Source organism: Eleginops maclovinus, chromosome 8 (assembly GCF_036324505.1).
Source record: "Eleginops maclovinus isolate JMC-PN-2008 ecotype Puerto Natales chromosome 8, JC_Emac_rtc_rv5, whole genome shotgun sequence".
Taxonomy (NCBI): Eukaryota; Metazoa; Chordata; class Actinopteri; order Perciformes; family Eleginopidae; genus Eleginops; species Eleginops maclovinus.
In genome coordinates, this window is record NC_086356.1 from 9507187 (window position 1) to 9527349 (window position 20163).

At 40.1% G+C, this 20163-nt stretch overlaps 2 protein-coding genes and 1 long non-coding RNA gene across 4 annotated transcripts in view; 1 reads left to right on the plus strand and 2 right to left on the minus strand.

The window, feature by feature from the left end:
• LOC134867958 (uncharacterized) overlaps positions 1 to 20163 on the plus strand; it is a 26183-nt gene continuing 6020 nt past the window's right edge. Inside the window, exons 1-2 of the long non-coding RNA XR_010166220.1 lie at positions 1 to 224; positions 15876 to 16051. This is a non-coding gene — a long non-coding RNA (uncharacterized LOC134867958). The remainder of the gene's footprint in view (positions 225 to 15875; positions 16052 to 20163) is intronic.
• Positions 228 to 5824, minus strand: swi5 (SWI5 homologous recombination repair protein). Of its 2 annotated transcripts, none has more exons than XM_063888787.1 (5): positions 5612 to 5824; positions 4791 to 4839; positions 4590 to 4693; positions 3906 to 4000; positions 228 to 1121 (listed from the first exon to the last, which is right to left on the minus strand). In XM_063888787.1, exons 1-5 carry the CDS (start codon positions 5707 to 5709, stop codon positions 1057 to 1059), a joined length of 411 nt encoding a protein of 136 aa, XP_063744857.1. In that variant the 5' UTR covers positions 5710 to 5824; the 3' UTR covers positions 228 to 1056. The 2 variants fall into 2 exon arrangements, with proteins under 2 accessions (XP_063744857.1, XP_063744858.1); XM_063888788.1 differs by having other exon boundaries at positions 228 to 1153.
• Positions 14529 to 20163, minus strand: part of fam163ba (family with sequence similarity 163 member B, genome duplicate a) — a 22952-nt gene continuing 17317 nt past the window's right edge. Inside the window, exons 2-3 of the mRNA XM_063888786.1 lie at positions 19249 to 19364; positions 14529 to 17049 (exon numbers count right to left, since the gene is read on the minus strand). Coding sequence (XP_063744856.1) covers positions 16609 to 17049; positions 19249 to 19341 — 534 coding nt within the window. The 5' untranslated portion in view covers positions 19342 to 19364 and the 3' untranslated portion in view covers positions 14529 to 16608. The remainder of the gene's footprint in view (positions 17050 to 19248; positions 19365 to 20163) is intronic.

A 20163-nucleotide genomic window follows, 5' to 3' on the forward strand; every position in this document is an offset into this window, starting at 1 on the left:
CAAGGAAACACACAACACCGAAACACAACATCAGGATCATCAGGGATGTGAAGCTCGTCCTCCGCTATCAGTTCGAGAAGACCCACTATCAGAGGTTCTCAGACAGATAAGGGTGCGCCCAGTACATTATGCAGCGAGTCAGCATTTTGTTTTGTACAGTACATAAACTGGACATTTCTGGCAAGCAGAGACCATTGGGGATTTTTTATAAATACAGGAAGCAGGTACCCAACCCTTTCTTTTTATTTAAACATGTTTGGACAGAAAGGAAACTGTAGATGACCTAATATCCTCTTTCCCTTAGTAGAATTTTTTAAGAATCTGGGTCAGATGTTAGCAAATTTGTGTCATATTTAGGGTTTAATTCAGCAGACAGGCCTGTTATAAAAGTCTATTAACATAAACAAAATGTATTCACTTAAATGCATTTAATTAAATAGGTGTAGGGATAAATATCAAATATTGTCTGTGTATTGTGATGCCTTCTGACAGAGTTCATAGCTGACGTTTCTTTCAACAAGATTAGCAAAATAACAATGATGCATCTGTAACTCCTGTGGTGGTCCGTGTGCACTTTGTGTTACAAATTGTTGTCATTGCACAACGCATTTTATGCTAGGTGTTAGTGCTTTATTTTATTTTTTTACACTCTAAGTAACCACTCTAACATTCTTTTACTTCTGTTCATAACAAACCAAAGTAGAGAAAAGTAATTAACATTCAGGCAGCCAACATGCATACCTTCATAATAACAGTATTTACATAAACACACATGCCAAAACAAATTAAAGCCTTAAGTTATGGCTGTGAGTAAATGGTCTTTTATAAATATCATGTTTGCCTGCAGAGTCAGCATCATTATCCCTCTATCTTGCCAATTCCTACTGAAATCTCACTTGGTAAAAATGAGCAATCATCTGTCTGAAGGAGCCGCTGGAAGTCAACAGTCTTTCCAAATCCATCATCTTATTTAAAAGGGAATTGGCCTTTTTGTCTTGAGCTCCTCTCTTATTCTGAGGAATCATTCTTACCACTTTAATTTCAAACTTTTTGTCTTCAGTCGTCCAGTTCAAGACCGAAGTGGCTGTAGAGATCTCGCGTGGTGGTCCCCCTCACAGCAGCTGCAAAACGTAGCAAAGCCGGGGTAAGACCCCTTCAGCAGATTACAGGGTCAACTCCCTCTAGACTTTTCAAACAATCCTCGAAACACTGAGCAGACCAAGATCGCAGTGCCAAACAAATGACTCACTTTAAACACAGGGCTTGTACTTTGTAAGAAGATTGTATAAAAAGCTTTAAAGTGCTACTGAAAAATAAAAACAGACCACTTATATTTATGTGAATTTTAATTGATTACAAATAAAATAAGCTATCAAAAATGAGTTTAAACCTGTCCAGTGCATAATTCACTACATATCATCTAAAATATCACGCAAATGAGCCCCACCAGCTAGATTTCTACCTTTGTTCCATCATTCAGATTAAAGCTGTGCTGACTATGCAGACACATTTCTCATTAGGAAAACTCCTATATTATATAAAAAGCTTTAACCGTTTAAGAATGTGTGTATGTTTAAAACTTAAGGCAAAAATAAACATTTCTTGGGGGATGTGACAATGACCTAAAGACAGAGAGACAGACGGACGGACAAAGGGACAGTTGTCTTTAGAGGGTACTGCAGGGCATCTCCTCTTGTCTCCTCTTTCACTGCACAGCCCACCCATCTCCTCCCTCTCAGAATAACAGCATAGAAGAGCAACTCACTGTTTAAGTGTACACTCTTTGTGAAAGTGTGAGTGTGTGTGAGAGAGAGAGTGCAGGAAGGGGGGATGAGAGTGTATGCATAGCAGTGCATGTAGAAGTGTATGCATGTGCCTCAATGGCAGACAGGGATTGTGTTTGTGTGTGGGTGTGTGTGCGTGTGTGTGATGAGAAAGACTGCCATTGTCTCAGAGGGGAAACACCACCTCCATTCACTAAGGGGTCATTATCATCCTGACTCTCCACTGTACTGTACTGACAGATAACTTAAAGAGATAGCAAGCTCACAGTATAGATTTAAAACCTACCTGAGGAGACCAGGTGTCTGTCTCTTTTTGATAACCACTTTTAAAACATCACTTTTTTTTAAGAGTAGTTTGTGATTTAAACAGTTTGTTACAAGTTTGGTTTTTGACTTGAAGTTAATTGCATTCGCTGTGTGTGTTAAATATGTTCTTATCTTGTTGTTGTTGTTGTTGTTGTTAAGCATTATGTTACTGTTTTGAAGGTGCTACATGCTGAATAAAGTTTATTAATATTGTTATATTTTTAAAAAAGACAGTCCAGTTTTTCAGCTGAAAGTAGCAACATAAGTGACACTACTTACTAACTAAAACTCCATATTGTCTTTGTGTCTGCAAATACTTAATCAGGTCCACAATTAATTTGACACCATGCGCAGAGGCAAGTGCTTGCAAAAGTAGGTAAAAAGTCATGTTTGTTATGACACACACATACTATAATGTGACTTGGCTGTGATTCACCAAACCCTTTCCTCACAGTGTGAGAAGTATGAACTTCCACACACTTCCACAACCTCATGCAGTTGCACCATAAGCACACAAATATAGTTTGAAGCATTACAACACTCATTACAGTTAATGTCCTTAGACTAGTCTATGCCCTGACAGTCAGATTTGGACAGTGTGATGCGGTGTCACAGGAGTTATGACACAAGTCGTACGGAAAAGCTGAAGTGTCAACACAACTTTTGTTGTGAGATTATGGTGATTATCTGACATAATACCCTGGATGAAACGGGAATGCAACTATACATGCTGGCATTTTACCCAATGAAATTATTCTGGAGTTAATCTGATTTATTTGCATGTTTAAGAGGCATGCGTTTCACATTGTGTGTACATTATGTGACAGTTATGTTAACATTTAGAAATATAAATGTTAGCCTTGGCTCTTGGTTAGGAGCCCAAGAGAAAGAGAGACACTGCTTTGTTGCCCTCTGGTGGCTGGCTGTACAGCAACTCAAATATTTACCAATCTCAATGTACTGCAATCAGACTACTATGAGCTATAGTTGTAATAGCTATTCAGATAATAGTGTATTCAAATATTATTTTATTGTGTATGCTAAAGTAACTTTAATGTAAATATTCGGCACAAAGGTTTAACAATCATCTCAGTCATTCCTACCTCTACTAAGGAGGTAATGTTTTAGTCTCTGTTTGCTTTTGTCTGGAAGCAGGATTCGATTCAGACAGATGCACATAAGTGAAAAGGGTTTTTACACAGCTTTGTGCAGTTTGTATCCTTTGGTCCAAAAAGAGACGTATTGTAAATATTGTGAAATCTGGTCTGTTCAAAGTTTACACAGATTTTTAAAAAATGAATCATGGGGAGTAAAACATGAATCACATCAACAGACAGACTTTCAACTGAGAATTTTGGTTAGCAGACACGCTTTTTTTTTTGTAGAGAGACGATAAAGAAATGGTATAAAAATGACTCACTAGTCATAACTGAAAAATGTACTTTATCAGTCGTGGATAAAATAAGGTTACTAATGGAGGGAGGAGAGGATGCGTCCTTCAAAATGGCTGCTTCAGCAGACAAATCGGGCATTATATTACCCTATACCTAATTACTGGAGGTTGTTCATGTTGCTGTCAAATTTTCCACACATCAGTTCACTTGGACAGAAAATCCCTCTGACTGTGCACCAGAATAAGTAAAGCAATGTGCTTAATCGATCAAAAGTAATTAAGCTAAAGGAATGAAAGAAGTGCTGAAAATAATGATCACTTTTATTACTGATTTATATCATTTGTTCCCGAAATTAGTTTTCTAATTGTAAAATGCTACTTAAAAGTAATGTATTGTAATGTCTAACAAGCACTTCTCTTACCAATTCGGCCAAGGAGAGACTGTCCAATGTCTTTGATGTCATTGTATTCGTGCAGCATATCAATATGATGCTCCAGCTCCTCTACTCTGCATCCCCTAAAGAAAACACACACATAACTGTGTCACACAAAAGCTGATAGTGGGAACATTCATACACAATAACAACTAACACAAAATAAAACATCTTCAAAAATCTGATTATTGGAACTTTATGACACACAACAAAAGCACACATTGACATAAAGGCTTTAGCAAGATGGTGAAATCAAATGTCACAATATGCTCATACCTCAATATCATTATTGAGACAATATTGTAGAATACCAGGTTTGATAAATATTGAGTAATGTGTATATAATAAGTAAGTAAAAGTAGAATAAGTTAGTAGAGGGAACTATCAAAAGAGCTACAATAGTCTGAAAAGCCCAGAAAATGTTACTCTAATGATGCCATTAAAACCAGGAAAGACCCCTTAGACATACTTCAACATCCAAAAGCTAAGCTAAGACCTAGTACACACACTATGCATAATAGGTATTTTACACTATAAATAGTGGAGATCAAAACTGTTGATTCCCTCCCTCTAACACTAAACTGAAACATCAACACAGCATGCCTAACCTCAACCTAAGTTGGACCTTAAAGACAGAAATTGAAGAAGAAAAACACACACAGCTGTACTCACTCAGCCTCCAGCTGTGCTATCTCTGTGTCCAGCTGCTCTCTCCTCCTCTCCAGCTCTGCCACCTCCTCTGCAGGGCTAACTTTAGCACTCTCAGGGACTTGAAGCTGTCAGGTGCAAAACAAACAACCATGATCCTGGGATACACCTGTGGCGCTACTTAGAGGATCTGTGTGTTTGTGTTACTAGAGGGGGTTTACTTACAGGTGATTTGAAGTTGGAGTTTACTCTCTTAAACTTTGAGAATGGAGTTCTAGGGAAAGACAAGAGGAACGCTATTGTTAGGGACACAATGTATTTCACTTGATAAAAAATATAGGAAATAATGCTGAGTATTATGTATTGAAATCTAGCCCCTGTCGAAAGAGATTTGAAGCCAAGTATTTATCCGTTTTTTTGCTATGTCTTAATAATGATGATTATTAAACCAAGAATTACTCAGATGAGGATAGCAGAAAAGTATCTCGTCTTGGTTTTTATTTGTAAAACTAACTACTTATTTAACATATTTGAAAAAATACAGCTGAAATTTCCTAAAAAGTATTCATATAAAATTGAAAAAGCACAGAACTCAGTGTAGTGAAAGGAATACACTTGTGCAATGATTCACTGGATCAAATTACATGGAAGCTATTAAAATGATCAATACTATTAATTAAAAGAACAATATTACAAAGAGGTGTGTGTCACTGGATCACAAAATGGACATTTGATTTAAAGAACTGTGCTACATAAGACAGATTTTGATCCTTAAGTGAAATGTTGTTCAAAGCAAGGGCCACTGAGAACATACAGCGTGAATGTGTGTCTAATGTCCAACTTAAACCTACTGTAACCTCACTTCGGTTCACGATACAGTGACAGGACATAACATCTCATTAGGATTATAGGGAAACATCAGCGACACACAGGATGTCTTAAATTGCCAGCAAACTAATCAGCAAGTCCTGATTATAAAGTTATCTTCGATGCTGGCAGACGATAGGTCGGCTAGCTAACGTTAATGCTAAATGCTAACAAGTTACCTTTTCAGTGGTCCTCTCTTCAAGTCATTCCCTTCCGGTGTTGAAACTGAACACTTATTTGGACTGCAGTCAGATTCAGCAGGCTGCTCTGTGTTCATTTTGCGTAATAGTTAGTGTGTTGTGGTGTTTTTAATGCAGTACAGAATACCTTATGATATGGACAAAAAGTAGGATGTTTGCTTTTCGCGGCTGAAGGTAAACAGACTCGTTCTGAAGACGGGATTGGTTCTTGAAACCCATAGGCGGGACTTAAGACAGTTTGGTTACCCTGGTAACAACCGTGAGTGACAGCCTTCGCTTGTGCGTTCTTAAAGTATGCAATTCTATCACTATACACAACAAAGAATAGTATTTTGGTTTAATGAATGGTATTCAGCACTTAAGCTAAAATGTAAACGGACCACTTGGCGTTGGGTTTCCAAACCCCGTTCCTTTGGGTTTTCTAGCTTTCTTCTTTTGAGCTCGAAGGATAAAACAAAACTGTAGTTGATGGACAACCAAACCCTATTTCAGCTGGCATGTGTCAAAGAAGGCACTATTCATTTCAGACCACCAGATGGCGAATAAGTACAATCTAAAGTGTTTCTTTTCTTTTCTGCCTTCATCACATTTCTCTGTTGATTCCCTCTCACCACATACATATTCTACCTCTTTCTGTCTGTCTGTCTGAAACAACCCACTCACTTGTTGACTGGGGAAATCATAGCATAATCTGACAGTGATTGTGTGGCATTTATTCATGTGCTAATATAAAATGCTCACAAACCTATGCCTCTCAGACTGATTCAAAGCCACCAGTCAGAGCTCTAAATCTAAATCGGATTTTAAAAAAAGGAAAAGGTCATGTCCAATCCACAAACACAGAAACACACACACAGACAAATTCACATTTCCACCCCACATATTAGGGCCAGTACAATTCACTGGGCAAGTACCAAAGGAAGTGAAACACAGCGAAAGATTAAGCTCATAAAACAGAGAGAGATAGAGAGGGAAAGAGGAGGGAAGACAGAATGTGTATCCAGGGGGGGTTGGTGTGTGTTTGTGGTGTGGAGGACATAAAAATTGAGTCCATTTTGCGTTATGTCCTCAGGATTCATTGCTTATTTATTAGTTGTTATACAGAGACAGAGAGGGTCTGGAATTAAAAATTTAGACAGGATGCATGGCCTTTCTCCTTTTAGAAATCACAAGATTACACACACTGGGTGGTAATGGCTCCTGCACGCAGTCGTGAGTGTGTGTGTGTGTGTGTGTGTGTGTGTGTGTGTGTGTGTGTGTGTGTGTGTGTGTGTGTGTGTGTGTGTGTGTGTGTGTGTGTGTGTGTGTGTGTGTCTGAGTGTTGGTTTGAGACAGATAGGGAGAGATTTGTGGAGGATGGCTGTTCCTCCACAACTCTGACACAGCAGTAAGCATCCACGTGTGTGTGTGTGTGTGTGTGTGTGTGTGTGTGTGTGTGTGTGTGTGTGTGTGTGTGTGTGTGTGTGTGTGTGTGTGTGTGTGTGTGTGTGTGTGTGTGTGTGTGTGTGTGTGTGTGTACATTTTCACATATCAGAATGTTTGCACACAGCTCTGCAGGTTGTTAATTAAGGACACAAAGTCATATGTTTCCTTAGTGAGTGCAGCAATGCAGGGACTAAAATTTTAACATCTGCTGTTATTGTTAATGTGAGCAAGTGTGTGTTCGTGATCTTGATTGTACTTCTATAGTCTTTGGAAAGTGCTTCCTCCTTTCTAATGTGCATCAAAGCTTGGGCTGCCTGTGTTTATTTTTGGCAGTCAGTGGTGAGGGGTCTCAAGAATGCCAAGATAAAGGACTTAAGTATTGGCAAGGATTTGACTTTTTTTTCCCTTTTTTGCAACAATGAAGAATGACCTTTCTATGCACATTTCCTTTCGACTTTTACAAGAATATGTGATGTCCTTTTTCTTGAGTGATTCTTGTGGGTTTTTTATGCTAAAAATTCCACACAGAAATTAGAAAATCAGCTAAACATTTACTTGTCTAATGTGGAAAGACAAAAACAGACATTTCGATCTTCAAAAAAAACAATACTTCTTATCTTTCCCTATTGATATATGAAGAAAGGCTTATAGATACGAATAAATTGAAAGGGTGCATAAGAGGGAGATGGTGAAAGCGGTTAGAAATGTAAGCATAATAGTCGGGGAGCCAAAGTCTCAAAAATGGGTTGAACCTGACATGGTCTGCCATACTTTTTATTTGTGTTTTTTCTGTTAACTTTGACCCTAAGAACCAATAATTGGAGGGTATGCCCTGCCGGAAACATTGCGAAAAACAATTGTGGCCATTTTAGTGTATGTACCCTTCATTTTTTGATAGAAAATGTTGGAAAATGAAAATTTTCCTCAAATCCTCAGTGGGTTGGGTAAGCTGTCAATAAATGCATTACAGATGCACAGAACACATGTGGTGACAACGTCCAATGAAAAAAATAACTCTTAAAACACATTTCTACATAATTTTGGCTCAATTTAATGCAAAAAAAATAAGGCGTTTTCTCACTTTTTTCCAATATTTTCATCATTACTTCATTGGCAATAAACTATTCCCCCAAGTTATGACATCAGTCAATATGCCATTCTTTTCACCAAACAGTTTACTAATTTCACAGAAAACAATTATAAAAATCCAACCAAAATCATTGGATCTGTGATGATTTCACTACTAGTTGCCAATCAACAGGCTCAGGACCTCAATAGAATTTTAGGCTACTCTCAAAATCCTGAAAGACATTGCAAGAATGTATTGCCTCAGATGACAACTTTAACGGAACAAAATAATTTTGTATTTGCTGTGTTTGAGTTCACAAGGTTTTGCCTCTTTCGGCATCATGGTTGCCACCAATTTGCCATTGACAAGATGTCTCCCAAAATCAGTGGCAGCGGGGTAGGTTGGCTGAACCATGTGTGCCCGCTTACATATAGCCAACGGTGTAATGGGAAGGCATCTTCAGTTGGTGGAAGGCAACGCATGTCTCCTTTGATGCTCACAAACAGATGGGCTCGCAGTGCATCTAGAGTACCACCAAAGTCACTCCTGTCAGAGTGACACCATGTATCGCTTAGCTGCTGTTATAACCTCTTCCTGAACATCCAGGCTTTCATCAGGGCCAACGTACCTGCAAATCGGCAGTAGGTCTGTCAGGTGTTTAATAGCAGTTGTGTAGGCCCGCCTTTTTCCTCTTCTGTACAGATAGCTCACTGTGTCACATCCGGTAAGTATATAGGTGCTGAGGAGAAGGGATATAAGATCTGAAGCTGCAACATCATACTTCCCCGCCAGTGCTTCTGTGATGGCATGAACAGGTAGGAAGATATCCATCGTCTTCACCTACAGCTCCTGCAGCCCATCCATGTGTGTGATGTAGTACATGCACATCATGATCACATCTGTGTCAGTCGCAACCACTACAGCCTGTTTGTGGTACAGAATTTGTACTGGGTATGTAATGTGAGCAAACATCCTGGTATCTGCCTCCTCATGTTTCTCACAGGAAAGTTCTGGGAGCTCAACCTGACAATCCGCTGACAAGAGGACAGTGCGACCAGGATCACAAAAGATTCCATCAAGAACAAGTGTGCATCCTGCAGGAAGTGACTTGTTCTGAGCTGCCCATGCTTCCCCCATGTAGTTTAACAGATTAGCTTTATTCAGTGGATTGTGAATGAAGCTTTTCCATTCAGGTATAGGGAGAGTATCATGTGGCTTATACTCCTTCATTTTGCTTGGGCAGGTCTTCATCCTCTTCGCTCGTTCTTCACCTTTCAGACTTTCAGCAGGGGAGACATCATATCGATCACCAACAAAGTGGATGCAGTCACACTTGTCTGGGAGGATTCCAAGGAGATGCCTCAGGTACTTTCCTTGCAGTTCATGGAACGTGCTGCTCCCAAGATGTTGGCAACGTTGAATAAACGCCATGGCATGTACTAACATTACAACAGGCTTGTCAGACAGCGGTAGTTTGTCCACTTCCCCCCCATGAGCAACTTGTCCATTCATGGCCAAACACTTCCACCTTCCTGTCTTCCTCTAAGTCCTTAACAAAGTACAGGTTCCGGACAACTGCACTCTCCTCCTCATAGACCTTTTTGGCTTTGAATGCCATGGACATTGACTTCTTTGGCTTGGCTGCTAAGGTTGAAAGTTTAATTTGAGCTACCTTCTCACTGTCTGTTCCTCTTGCTGCAGCCAGTGCCTCCAGTCCCTTTTCACGAGCGCAGATCAAGTCAGCAGATGTGGTTTGTGGCCTGTTGAAATGTTGATCAGCCCCTGTTCTTCACATGTGAAAGGATTGATCATCTGGTTGTTGATGACATCTGTTATTTTCTTTACACCTTCTGCCTCCTTTGCACCTTGGCTGTCCTTGTCTTTGTGGTGTTTGGTGTCATCCGCATCCAGGTGTGCCATAGCCTTTGTCTGCTCTGACACAGCTATCAGAACGGGAAGAGCTTTCAAGTATTTCTCCATGGCCGCTGGCTGCTGACTGATGCCAATGAAGAGTTTTGTCTTGGTATCACGGTTGTAGGTGTTCTCAAGTGCCATGTCTGTCCAGACACCATTGAACCGTCCTTCTGTTTGACGTACAGTGAACTTTCCATCCTTGATTTCCCTATAGATCTTTTGAGCCAGTGTAGGCAAGCTTCTCATAGCTGCTAGGTAGTGGGGCAGGCAGGATAGGTACTTGTTGTGGCCAGCAGCTACAAGGTATGGTAACATCTTTTCCACTTCAGCCAGGTGTTCCTCCCACAGACCACCATATCCATGTACATTAGCCATAGCTTTGTGGTAGGTGAGGTACTTGCTTCATCCAACTCAGCCATCAAACATGACAGCTTTTTCAGTTGGTCAGTTGCATCAGCACGTACGCAGGAGTTGCCTTCTCCACATCCTCTTCTACAGGGCATCTAGGAGTAGCTGGACATTGTTACTAAGCACACACATGTACTCCAAGTCGTTCTCTTCATCGACCAACCATCTGGCAAATGCTTCCCAGCATAGGGGCCGATACCGTGGGTGCTTCGGGGCCCGAGCACCCACGGAGATTGCCGAGCACCCACGGAGATTTAACCGCACACACGGAGATTGTCGAGGGTCGGGCTTTAAACTTTTTAGAGCACCCACCGGCAGAAACATAAATCGGCGCCTATGCTTCCCAGTGTAGGGCAAACATGGATGCATACACCATAGTGTGGGCGTGCAGCATTGCATAGTAGTCTTTCCCATTAATGATTTTGTTTGCTGTTCCATGGAGACCGACATCAGCTTCGACCATGATGTCTTCGATTCCAGTGGACTGCATCAAATGCCCAATGGCTCCAAGGAAATTCTGAGCAATATGGAAGCCACCCATGCGCAAGATAATTTTGGCATACTTCTCTTTGTTCTTCTTTTGCAGACTCAGAGCCACCTCATGGATTGCTTGGTCACATGTGATGATGGCATACTCTTGACCATGTTTTCTCAACATATCCATGCAGTACTGAACAGATTGTTCAACCACATCTGGGTTTGTTGGTGACTTGGGGAAGAAGGGACCATAGTTGATCACAGTTGCAGGCGTGGTATCTGGGATGAGAAATGCTTGGAATGAACTCCATGTTGGAGCAACGCAACTTGGTTTCAGGTCCTCCAATAGTACAATAGGGCAGCTATGCACCAAATGCCAGAGGATGCTCAGGTGGTCAAGAGGTTCTTCTAGACACATAGGAAGCTTCGGCTGTTTCAATTCCAACCAGGAAGCAACTCTTTTGACGATCTTTTTTTTGTAGCATCTCTTCAAGTTTTTTTGCATTTTCCCATACTGCATTCTGTCTGTCATAAGTGGCAATCAAAATGAGGGATCTATTCCCCCTGGTCCTGCGTGCTCTTCCACAAATGAAGCACTCTCCCTTGTGTTTGATGGGCTGTAGCATTGACATCCACTGGTTTTTCGCAATGTTTCCTGCAGAGCAGACCTTCCAATTATTGGTTATTAGGGTCAAAGTTAACAGAAAAAACACAAATAAAAACTATGGCAGACTGGTAATGGGAATATGACAAGAGGGTGGAACAGCAGGACAATAAGTGGAGAGGAGAAGAAGGGGTAGGAAGCTTCTGTTGTAATATTAGTTGGAAAGCCTCGTATCTATCATGTCCATAATTCATGGAAGACCAGTCGTTCCTCTGTATTGCATCTAAATTCCACTGCTGGGGAATTATGAGCAGGGTCCATAAAATAGACACACACGCACTCTCACACAAACACACAGACTTACTATACTAAGGAGGGGGGAAAATAGTAGAGGAACAAGAAGAAGAAAAATGAGAGAAAGAGTGCAAAGGAGCTGCAGCAGACAGCAGAGTGTGAGAGAGTGAGCACCCTCCTGCAGGATGAAGGGGATGATTCAAAGCATGTCATAAAACATCGATACACCTCGAAATGCCGCGTTACGAGCTCTGCTTACACTGGAGGCGATTATGCCTTTAAATAATTCACAAAGCTTGCTCAAGCACTTATGCACACAAATACAGTTCAAACTTCTATGCAAACAACAACACAGACATGTATACATACACCAACACAAATCAGCGTTTCTACTTAAAAACACACACATTATGGAGGTTTTGCTTGAGTTAAACTTAGAGGGAAAGATTGGTGTTTATATTAAGCTTTTCAGATCAGCACCCAGAGCCAGGGTGAAGGACTCTTTCAAAAAAAGGAGCCGATAAATTGTTGGTTATGAGGCACACTCCTGCTGAGCTGGACAATGTGATGGAAGGATACCGCCACAATCTGCAACCTCACTTTCACAACAACATCTCAATCACAAAACAGTATCGATCCCCTCAGGTGTTTTTATGTTACAGATGCTTTTACTTCTGACAGAGATAGTCATCTCTAAGCTAGGCACTGCATGGTAAACATGTTCTAGAGATGCTATGTAGTCCAGATATCATTACATGTGAATAATGTGACTGTTAAGAGAATAAATACATTTCCTTCCATTTTTCGGTTTGACAGTAACTCCTGGTTACAGTGCAATTCCTGTAGAAAGAAATGAAAGTTCACATGAAAGAGAATTCATCATAATGTGAAAGGTTTTTCATGGCTGATTCAGTACTGTTGTATTAATGCCATCACAAAATGACTATTCATATCTCTGCCAGGGTGGCCTCGGTTTGATATGAGCTCCTCTATACGCCTCCATCTGTCTGTGTATTCTGTGGTATGTGCTATTTCTCATTCATTAGCTCTGACTCATCTTTCTAATAACTACCTCTATTTCCTCCATGAAATAGTTTTCAATTGTTGTTCTATTGTATGATTAGCCTGCTTGCTTCTCTGACTCATTCAGTTTATTGTCAGAATAAAGCTTTCCCATTTTCGTCTTTTAGCCTTCCTGTGCAGATGACTTTTTTTATTATGGCTATCATCTCCTTGCCTCTGACTGTCAGGTTGGTTTATCATCGCACTTAAGCGTCCCATTTTGGTCTCTCAGGATCCCAATTCAAACATGTTTGCTGTCATGACTTTAACCGTTGCCTCGGGCGGACTGGATCTGTGTGCAAACAGACTTTATCATCGTTACTGTGGTTAGAGGTTTGGCAGGCTTCACTGTTTTATCTGTTACAGTATGTCAGAAACAAAGTACGTTCACTGATTTTTCTTTGAGGCACCTTTAATCCTGAGCGATGATAGTCATTTTCCTGTTAACACTCTCTATGAAGGCCATGTCTATAATGTATTATGAGCATACATAATTATACATTATAATCTGCTTATAGCACTGTATGATTATACTTATGAACCGTCATTAGTATATTTATAATGCTTTATAACAATAATCATTGTCTGTGGTCCAACACTAGCAATCTTATGTGCCTTTTCTCTGATGTTTTACCTACTAGCACAGTTAAAGAGTGTCAGAGTGTTCCTATGGAAACATAGAGTAGAGAGTACCGTTTTCCAATGCTTTTTCTTAAGTTTATAGCTGGTAAATAAACGACACACACCTTGTGTATTGAAAGATAGAAGTTCTTCATCTCTGTTTTCTCACAACTTCTACAACAAATTATAAAACATCTTATAAGTCATATTGTGATGCATCATTATTATGTTTATAATGCATTTTAGAGTAGATTTATCTCTAGGAGTTGAGATGATGAACAAATGTTGGCTTATTATCTTCATCAACCAACATATGTACAAAAAAAACAGACAGAGATTGCAGTTTTCAATCTAATTTAGTTCATGTTGCCTTGAAGAAGTATTAAAACAAAGCTGTGCTGATCACAAAAAGTAATGGTCCAAAAATGACTTCCAATATGTTCTTGCAGGACTAAATGGCTCCGCTGTTTGTGGGGCATTGATCAAGTCATATGTTCTAGCTTGGTGATATTTAACCTGCGTTTAGCAGTTGATTAAATAAGATAATCCAGGATGATGCACCATGCTTTTGGTTGAATCCACAGTCAACATTTGGCAGCTGGCAGAAATATGTAGAAGAATGTTTCTGAGGAGCCCATTCAATACACATTACATTAAAAGTCCATTAATGAACTATGAAAGGCACAGCAAGATACAAACAATCCAAATGTTTAAAGGGGCCCTATTACACTGAAAAAACTGAAATGTTGACTTTAATAAATCTATTATGTCAACAATTGTCATATAACTGTATTAGGTTAGTTGAAGGCAATAATGTTAAGTTGAACCTCATACTATTTATTTAAGGGTTAGGGTTACAGCTATGTGAATTCTTTTGACATAATATTTATTGAAAAGTCAACGGTTCACATTTGTATTTTAGATAGATGCCATTCATTCACAAACATCAGAGCATGAAATTGAACCATGTGAAAATCTGACTCAACATTTCATTCAACGAAATTACAACACAGCTGTTCATAAAGATTTTCACACCATTTTATTAGCAACAATGTGTCTGTTAGTTATATATCAGAAACAAGGACAGAAACTTTTCTGCTTCACTGTACTGAGTCTGAAAAACCAGCTGGATCATAAAATAAAGCAAGTAATTCATATACTGTAGGGAAAAAAGCAACACTGCATTTGAATATACACTAGTAATAATAATAATAATCATAATAATAATACATTTCTCTTTAATAAATCTTTATGGCACAAAGTTTCCTGTGCAACTGTCATATCTGTTTAAAAGGAAGGAAAGCATAGCATTGAGAACTGTGTGAATATGTGTGTGCGTTTGTGTTGTAGTGTGTTTGCAGGAAAGCACATGTCACAAGAGGAAAAACTTATAACAATATCACTCACTATTTCACCCTTTGGGAATATTAATGAGCATGATCGCTGATAAAATCAACAAAGAGAGAGAAAGAGAGAGGGAGTGTGGGTACAACAGCATCTACCATCCATTTCAAAGGGGGGGGGGGGGGCACGAGGGACAATCCAATCAGCTTAGGCCCCTCACAAAGCCACAAGCATTTCTTCTTGTATTCAAGCGGTAAATCATTTCATTCGTTAAACGTGTGTTCCGTGTCCATGAAACTGCTCGTCCAGGCCGGTCAGCCAAGTGCCGAAAATAAAAACAATCCCGGGAAGGAACTCTGAGTACCTCAGAGAAGAGCAAATGATTCTCAGTCCATCAAGTTGAGAGAAGAGAGAGAAGAGAGAGAGAGAGAAAGTGTATACTATGGCCTGTTTAATACTTAAAGATGTGCCTTCAAATGTTAATTAATCTTTAGCCCATGAACCCATTTATCAAATCAGAGACAACACAAGAAATGCAGTGAAGAGTCCACAAAATGAAACTTTGGTGAAGAACTAAAATGACTATAAAGTGAAGTCTTGCATTAAAAATGTCCTCTGACTGCCACATTTACAACTTCAGTCTATGTTCTAGCCTTAATCTGTAAAATAAACATCTACAAAATAGTTTGTCATCTGGTTTGGTCACGCTTTGCATTAGCATACATTTAAAGGGTAAACTAATACAATGCATTCACCCATTACAAGAAATGTTTAAAATGTTATTGCAACCCACCACAGGGTTTGGTTTACATAGGGGGGTGAAAGACTGTGTTGAAGTGTATGGAATAATAATCTCAGTATAACATCTGATCAAGTTATACACACACGCACACACGCATGCAAGCACAGTCACACAAATGCAAGAACCTATAGTATCCCCCCTTTGGCACCTATAGTCCACCCTGCCTGCAAGAACACAGAGGTCTGTCTCTGCTGATTTGTAATACTCTTTGTTTTGTCAGCAGACGCTCAGAGAAACCAGCCTCCCGTCAAAATGGAGACTTCTATGAAAGGATGTGGAAAACAAGCAGGGATTTCCATCTTCTATGAGCCCTTTATGTCTTAAAATATTATGGCATAAGATATCTGAAATGTCATTGGATGGCAGCTAAAACATGACATCCCTCTTCCTCCACTGGTGGTGAGTGATATTTTATAATATTTATAATCTGTGGATGGAGGAACAGGCAGATCATCCCATCACAGGAGAGGGAAACACTAGACTTCTCCTAATCATATTTTGTTAGTATAGCAGCTATGACAGAGAGAGAATCCCTGCCGATTATGTCCTTTTGACATGGCGGGAATCTGTGTGTCTTTCAGGCCACGGGTAAAAGAATTCAGTAGGATTAGGGCGACACAAACTTTATCAAATGGTTAAACAAATTCCTTTTTCATTGTTAAAAAAAGAACTATTTAAAACAAAACAAAACAAGACGTTTGTGTTATTGATAATTTAACAATACTTTAAACTAGCCTGGCCCAAGTGTAAGGTCCTGGAACTGAGCATAGTACCTTTGAAAATCCTGTCCTGAGAGCCATCAAAGTCCTTCAGTTTGCGAAAAGGTGACCAGTAGAAGGAGGCAAGTTCAGACCATACTATGGACTAAACTAGTCAAGACGACAAAAACACAGTCCTGTTTAGGCAGTCCCTATTCATTTGAGCACAAACTGACAATGAGTTTAAACCTCACCCAGCTAAACATCAGTGCTGATGCTGCAGCTGCGTGTGAACATGTCCCTCATTGTGACAGACCGGGCCAGGTTTGGTTTTCTGTAGTTTGAAATGTTCACAGGCACTGGCAGGTCCAGTTCCTGCTGCTGGACGCTGCGGTAGCTTATCCGGTCGCCTCCGTTCCTCAACCCATCTGGTTGATGGTGGATCTGCGGCTGAGGGGGCGGCTGCAGGTAGAAAGGCAGGTCATAGTGCGTACAGGATGGACAGAAGGTCTGTGAGCGTGTCAGTTTCCTGGCCAGGGGAGGGCTGGAGAAAAGGGCGGGGCCATTGGAGATGGAGGAGGCGGCGGCCGTAGCCGCCACAATGTTGTGATTGGAGTGGACCGGAGGGAGACGGGACGTAACGGCAAAGTCTGGCTCCTCCTCCTCCGACTCAGACTCTTCCTTCTTGCAGCAATAATACTGGATGGAAGAGGGGATATAGAGAAAGATGATGGGTAGCAGAGATGACAGAAGTGGAAGGGATAGAGAGACAGGGAGAATATTAGGGGGAAAAAAGGGACCAAATTATGTCAAATAAGATAATTATCAATAAAGAGAAAGAGAGAGGCGTTTATTCCATCCGAAGGTCTGCATGGCCATGCTGTTAGCAGAAGCACTGCAGAATACATTATTTGGCAAGTTAGTTTAAATGCACTTACAGCCAATAAGGTATAGGTCAGCATCTATATCTACTAATGTTTTTTTTTTTTAGTACTATTTGACAATGCTTACCACCACAAAGCCTGAGGTTTTGTGCATATTGAGAAGCTGCCATACGAAACCCTGGCCAAACCTTTGGGAGCAATTCAGAGTTCAGTGATCTGCTCAAGAATACTTCGACACATAGGAGGAGCTGGATACGCACCAGCCCTGCCATTAACTCTCTACCTGCTGACTCACAGAAAGAGAATTTGGTCCCACCACTTTAAGTTTTTATACCAGCTAAAGAAAACAAGATAATTAGTAAGCTTTAAAAGTACTGGTACTTGGATTGTGTCCCTTTCTGACAGAGCCAAGCTGTTCCAAGCTGTTACTCTCTGTAGCCTTATATTCAAAGGACAGAAATGAGAGTATCCACCTTTTAATTAACTTATCACAGTCTTAAAATAAGCATACTCCCAGACATATTGAACTATATCCTTTAAGAACTATTTTAAAACTTGATATGAAGAGGTTTAATGTTAACTGAAATTGTTTTCAAATCTGTTTGCCACACATATTTTAACAGCATTAAAAGGCCAAGCAGTGAAATGCACATGGGAGTAGTTCAGTTTAGCAGAATGTAAACGGCATAATGTAAACCAGAAACAAAACCACATGCTTTAATAGCAATCCACAGACTGTAGTAATGCTTCCCGGTGGGGTTATTAGTGTGATATTTCAAACTATCTAGAGTTTCTCAAGCATGAAAAAACAAACTGGTTCTTTTTACCTATAATACATTTTTCCTTTTATTTTTAGAGTACAGAGCATGGACCCAAATATCAGAGCACATCGTTATGCACACATGCATGACGATGCATAAAGATCAAAGATATTAGGGTTATTTCTTTTCGGGTGCGGTGATGGCTTTTATTCCTCACAGTGTTGTAGCAATCTTGGACCTTTCCTATTCCACTAACTGTAGACGAGATGATTTACCTCAATATCTTTCTGTCGTTAGTGTTCAACCTACATGCTCTGCACCCAAAGACCACGACCATGACTGACGCAGAGAGTTTTTGTTTCATTACCATAAATGTACATTTAAGCTATGCAAGCAGAATGGCCCTATGGCAATGTCGCATCATTCAGACAGTCCGTCCACCACTTTGGTGTATTGGATGGATAAGCATGATATTTGGAACAGGCATTTACGTTACCCTCAGGAAGAATAGTGTTTACTTTGGCAAAGCCCTGACTTTCTTTCCAGTCCCATCATCAGGTCAGCATCTTTGTTTGTCCAATACTGTGGTATATGAGCCAAACAACTGTGTTGTGCTAATAAGCAAATCTTAGCATGCTAACATACTAAACTAAAAGGATGAACACTATCAAGATTAAACCTACTTAACACCAGCATTTCAGAAAGGTCCTTGTTAGCTTGTTAGCATTCTGACTAGCATTTAGCTGAGCCTCGAATAGCTGCTAGCCTGGCTGTAAAGAGTCTATTTTTGTTGAATCCAATTAGAGTGTGTTTTTTTTTTGTGCCAAATGGGTTACAGCAGCATGATCACTTTAAAGGGCACCTATCCTTACAAAGCCTTTATATATCAAGATTTTCTTTAAGAGTATAACAAATCAGGTCCACTATTCCCTGATCAGCATGCATGTCTATCGCTGTATTTTGATGCAATTCTAAAGACAGATCTAGAGACATTTTCTACTGCAGTCAAACAGAAGATTGTGCAGCCTTGGCAGACACAAAAAAAGAATGCAGCAACACTCATCAATTACATTTTTTTGGGTTGAAGGAACATGCCTATTATCCTTGCTCTTTGAGGTCGCAAACACAATTTTCCTGATTAAAGCAGCTATGCTTATGACTAAGTTCTGAAGGACACCTTTAACTTGCAGCATATGCAGACTCTCTTAGGAAATACAGGGAATATAACAGTCTTAAAGCGGCTGTGGCCTCACCTGCAGCCTACAGTAGCACAGTACTGCAATGATAAGGAGTAATATAACTGTAGCTAGAATTCCACCAGTGATGACCACTGTCCCGGCTGTCATTCGAATGGCTCTCCATCAACACCCTGCAGAGAGCAAGAAGAGAGAAGGATGGCAGAAAAGGGGCAGAAAGAAAGAGTGGAAAGGAGAAAAAGAGGGAGAGAGGGAAGAAATGACAGAAGAGAAAGCACACAATTAATCAGCACAGTGGCTTCATTAAGTAGATTATAACTGTGTGTCATCTCAGTGGTGCTCATTGAATTATCCAGCTGTTAGGAAACATGTAATAGAATCATCCCTATAAATGCTGCTCATAATATAGATGGGATCTCAGGCAGAAACGCATAAAGAAAAGAAGTGTGAGAGAGAACGAAATCAGCATTTAACAGCAGAGCAGCAACAGAAACAAGCTGCAGGAGAGCAAAGAGATACATGGATTGTGGGAGTGAGGAGAGTTGAAGTGACTGAGCAGGTGATAGAAAACAAAGACGGAGCGAGTGGCTAATTGACATGGAGTGAGAGGGAACAAAAAGGTCAACATGAGTTGAGTAAAAGGGGAAAGGAATGGATTTGATGAATGAATGTGAAATGGAGATACAAAGTGATGGAGGAGATGAAGAAGGTGGTGTGAAAGACAGACGGGGAAAGGTGATACATAAACAGATGGAAATTAAGAGTGGATGGGAGAAACAGGGGGTGAAAGGGATGATGACAAAAGGAAATGGGATTTTTGGATGACTAGTAAGATAGAAAGTGTGTATAAGAAGAAAGGAGTAAAACAGAGAAGGGATTTTGCTGAGATTTTGAGATGTGAAATATTCAAGTCGAGCACACGGTTGACTGAAAACAGACATTCTTATGCATTAACCCAGCCAGGACTCCAAA

Excerpts from the sequence above, each read along its gene's own strand:
- swi5 (XM_063888787.1), bottom strand. The coding sequence starts at position 5,709 with ATGAACACAGAGCAGCCTGCTGAATCTGACTGCAGTCCAAATAAGTGT. Across the intron at positions 4,694-4,790 it reads ACTCCAACTTCAAATCACCT|CTTCAAGTCCCTGAGAGTGC; the intron begins GTAAGTAAACCC and ends TGCACCTGACAG. Across the intron at positions 1,122-3,905 it reads GTCTCTCCTTGGCCGAATTG|CTGCTGTGAGGGGGACCACC; the intron begins GTAAGAGAAGTG and ends TACGTTTTGCAG.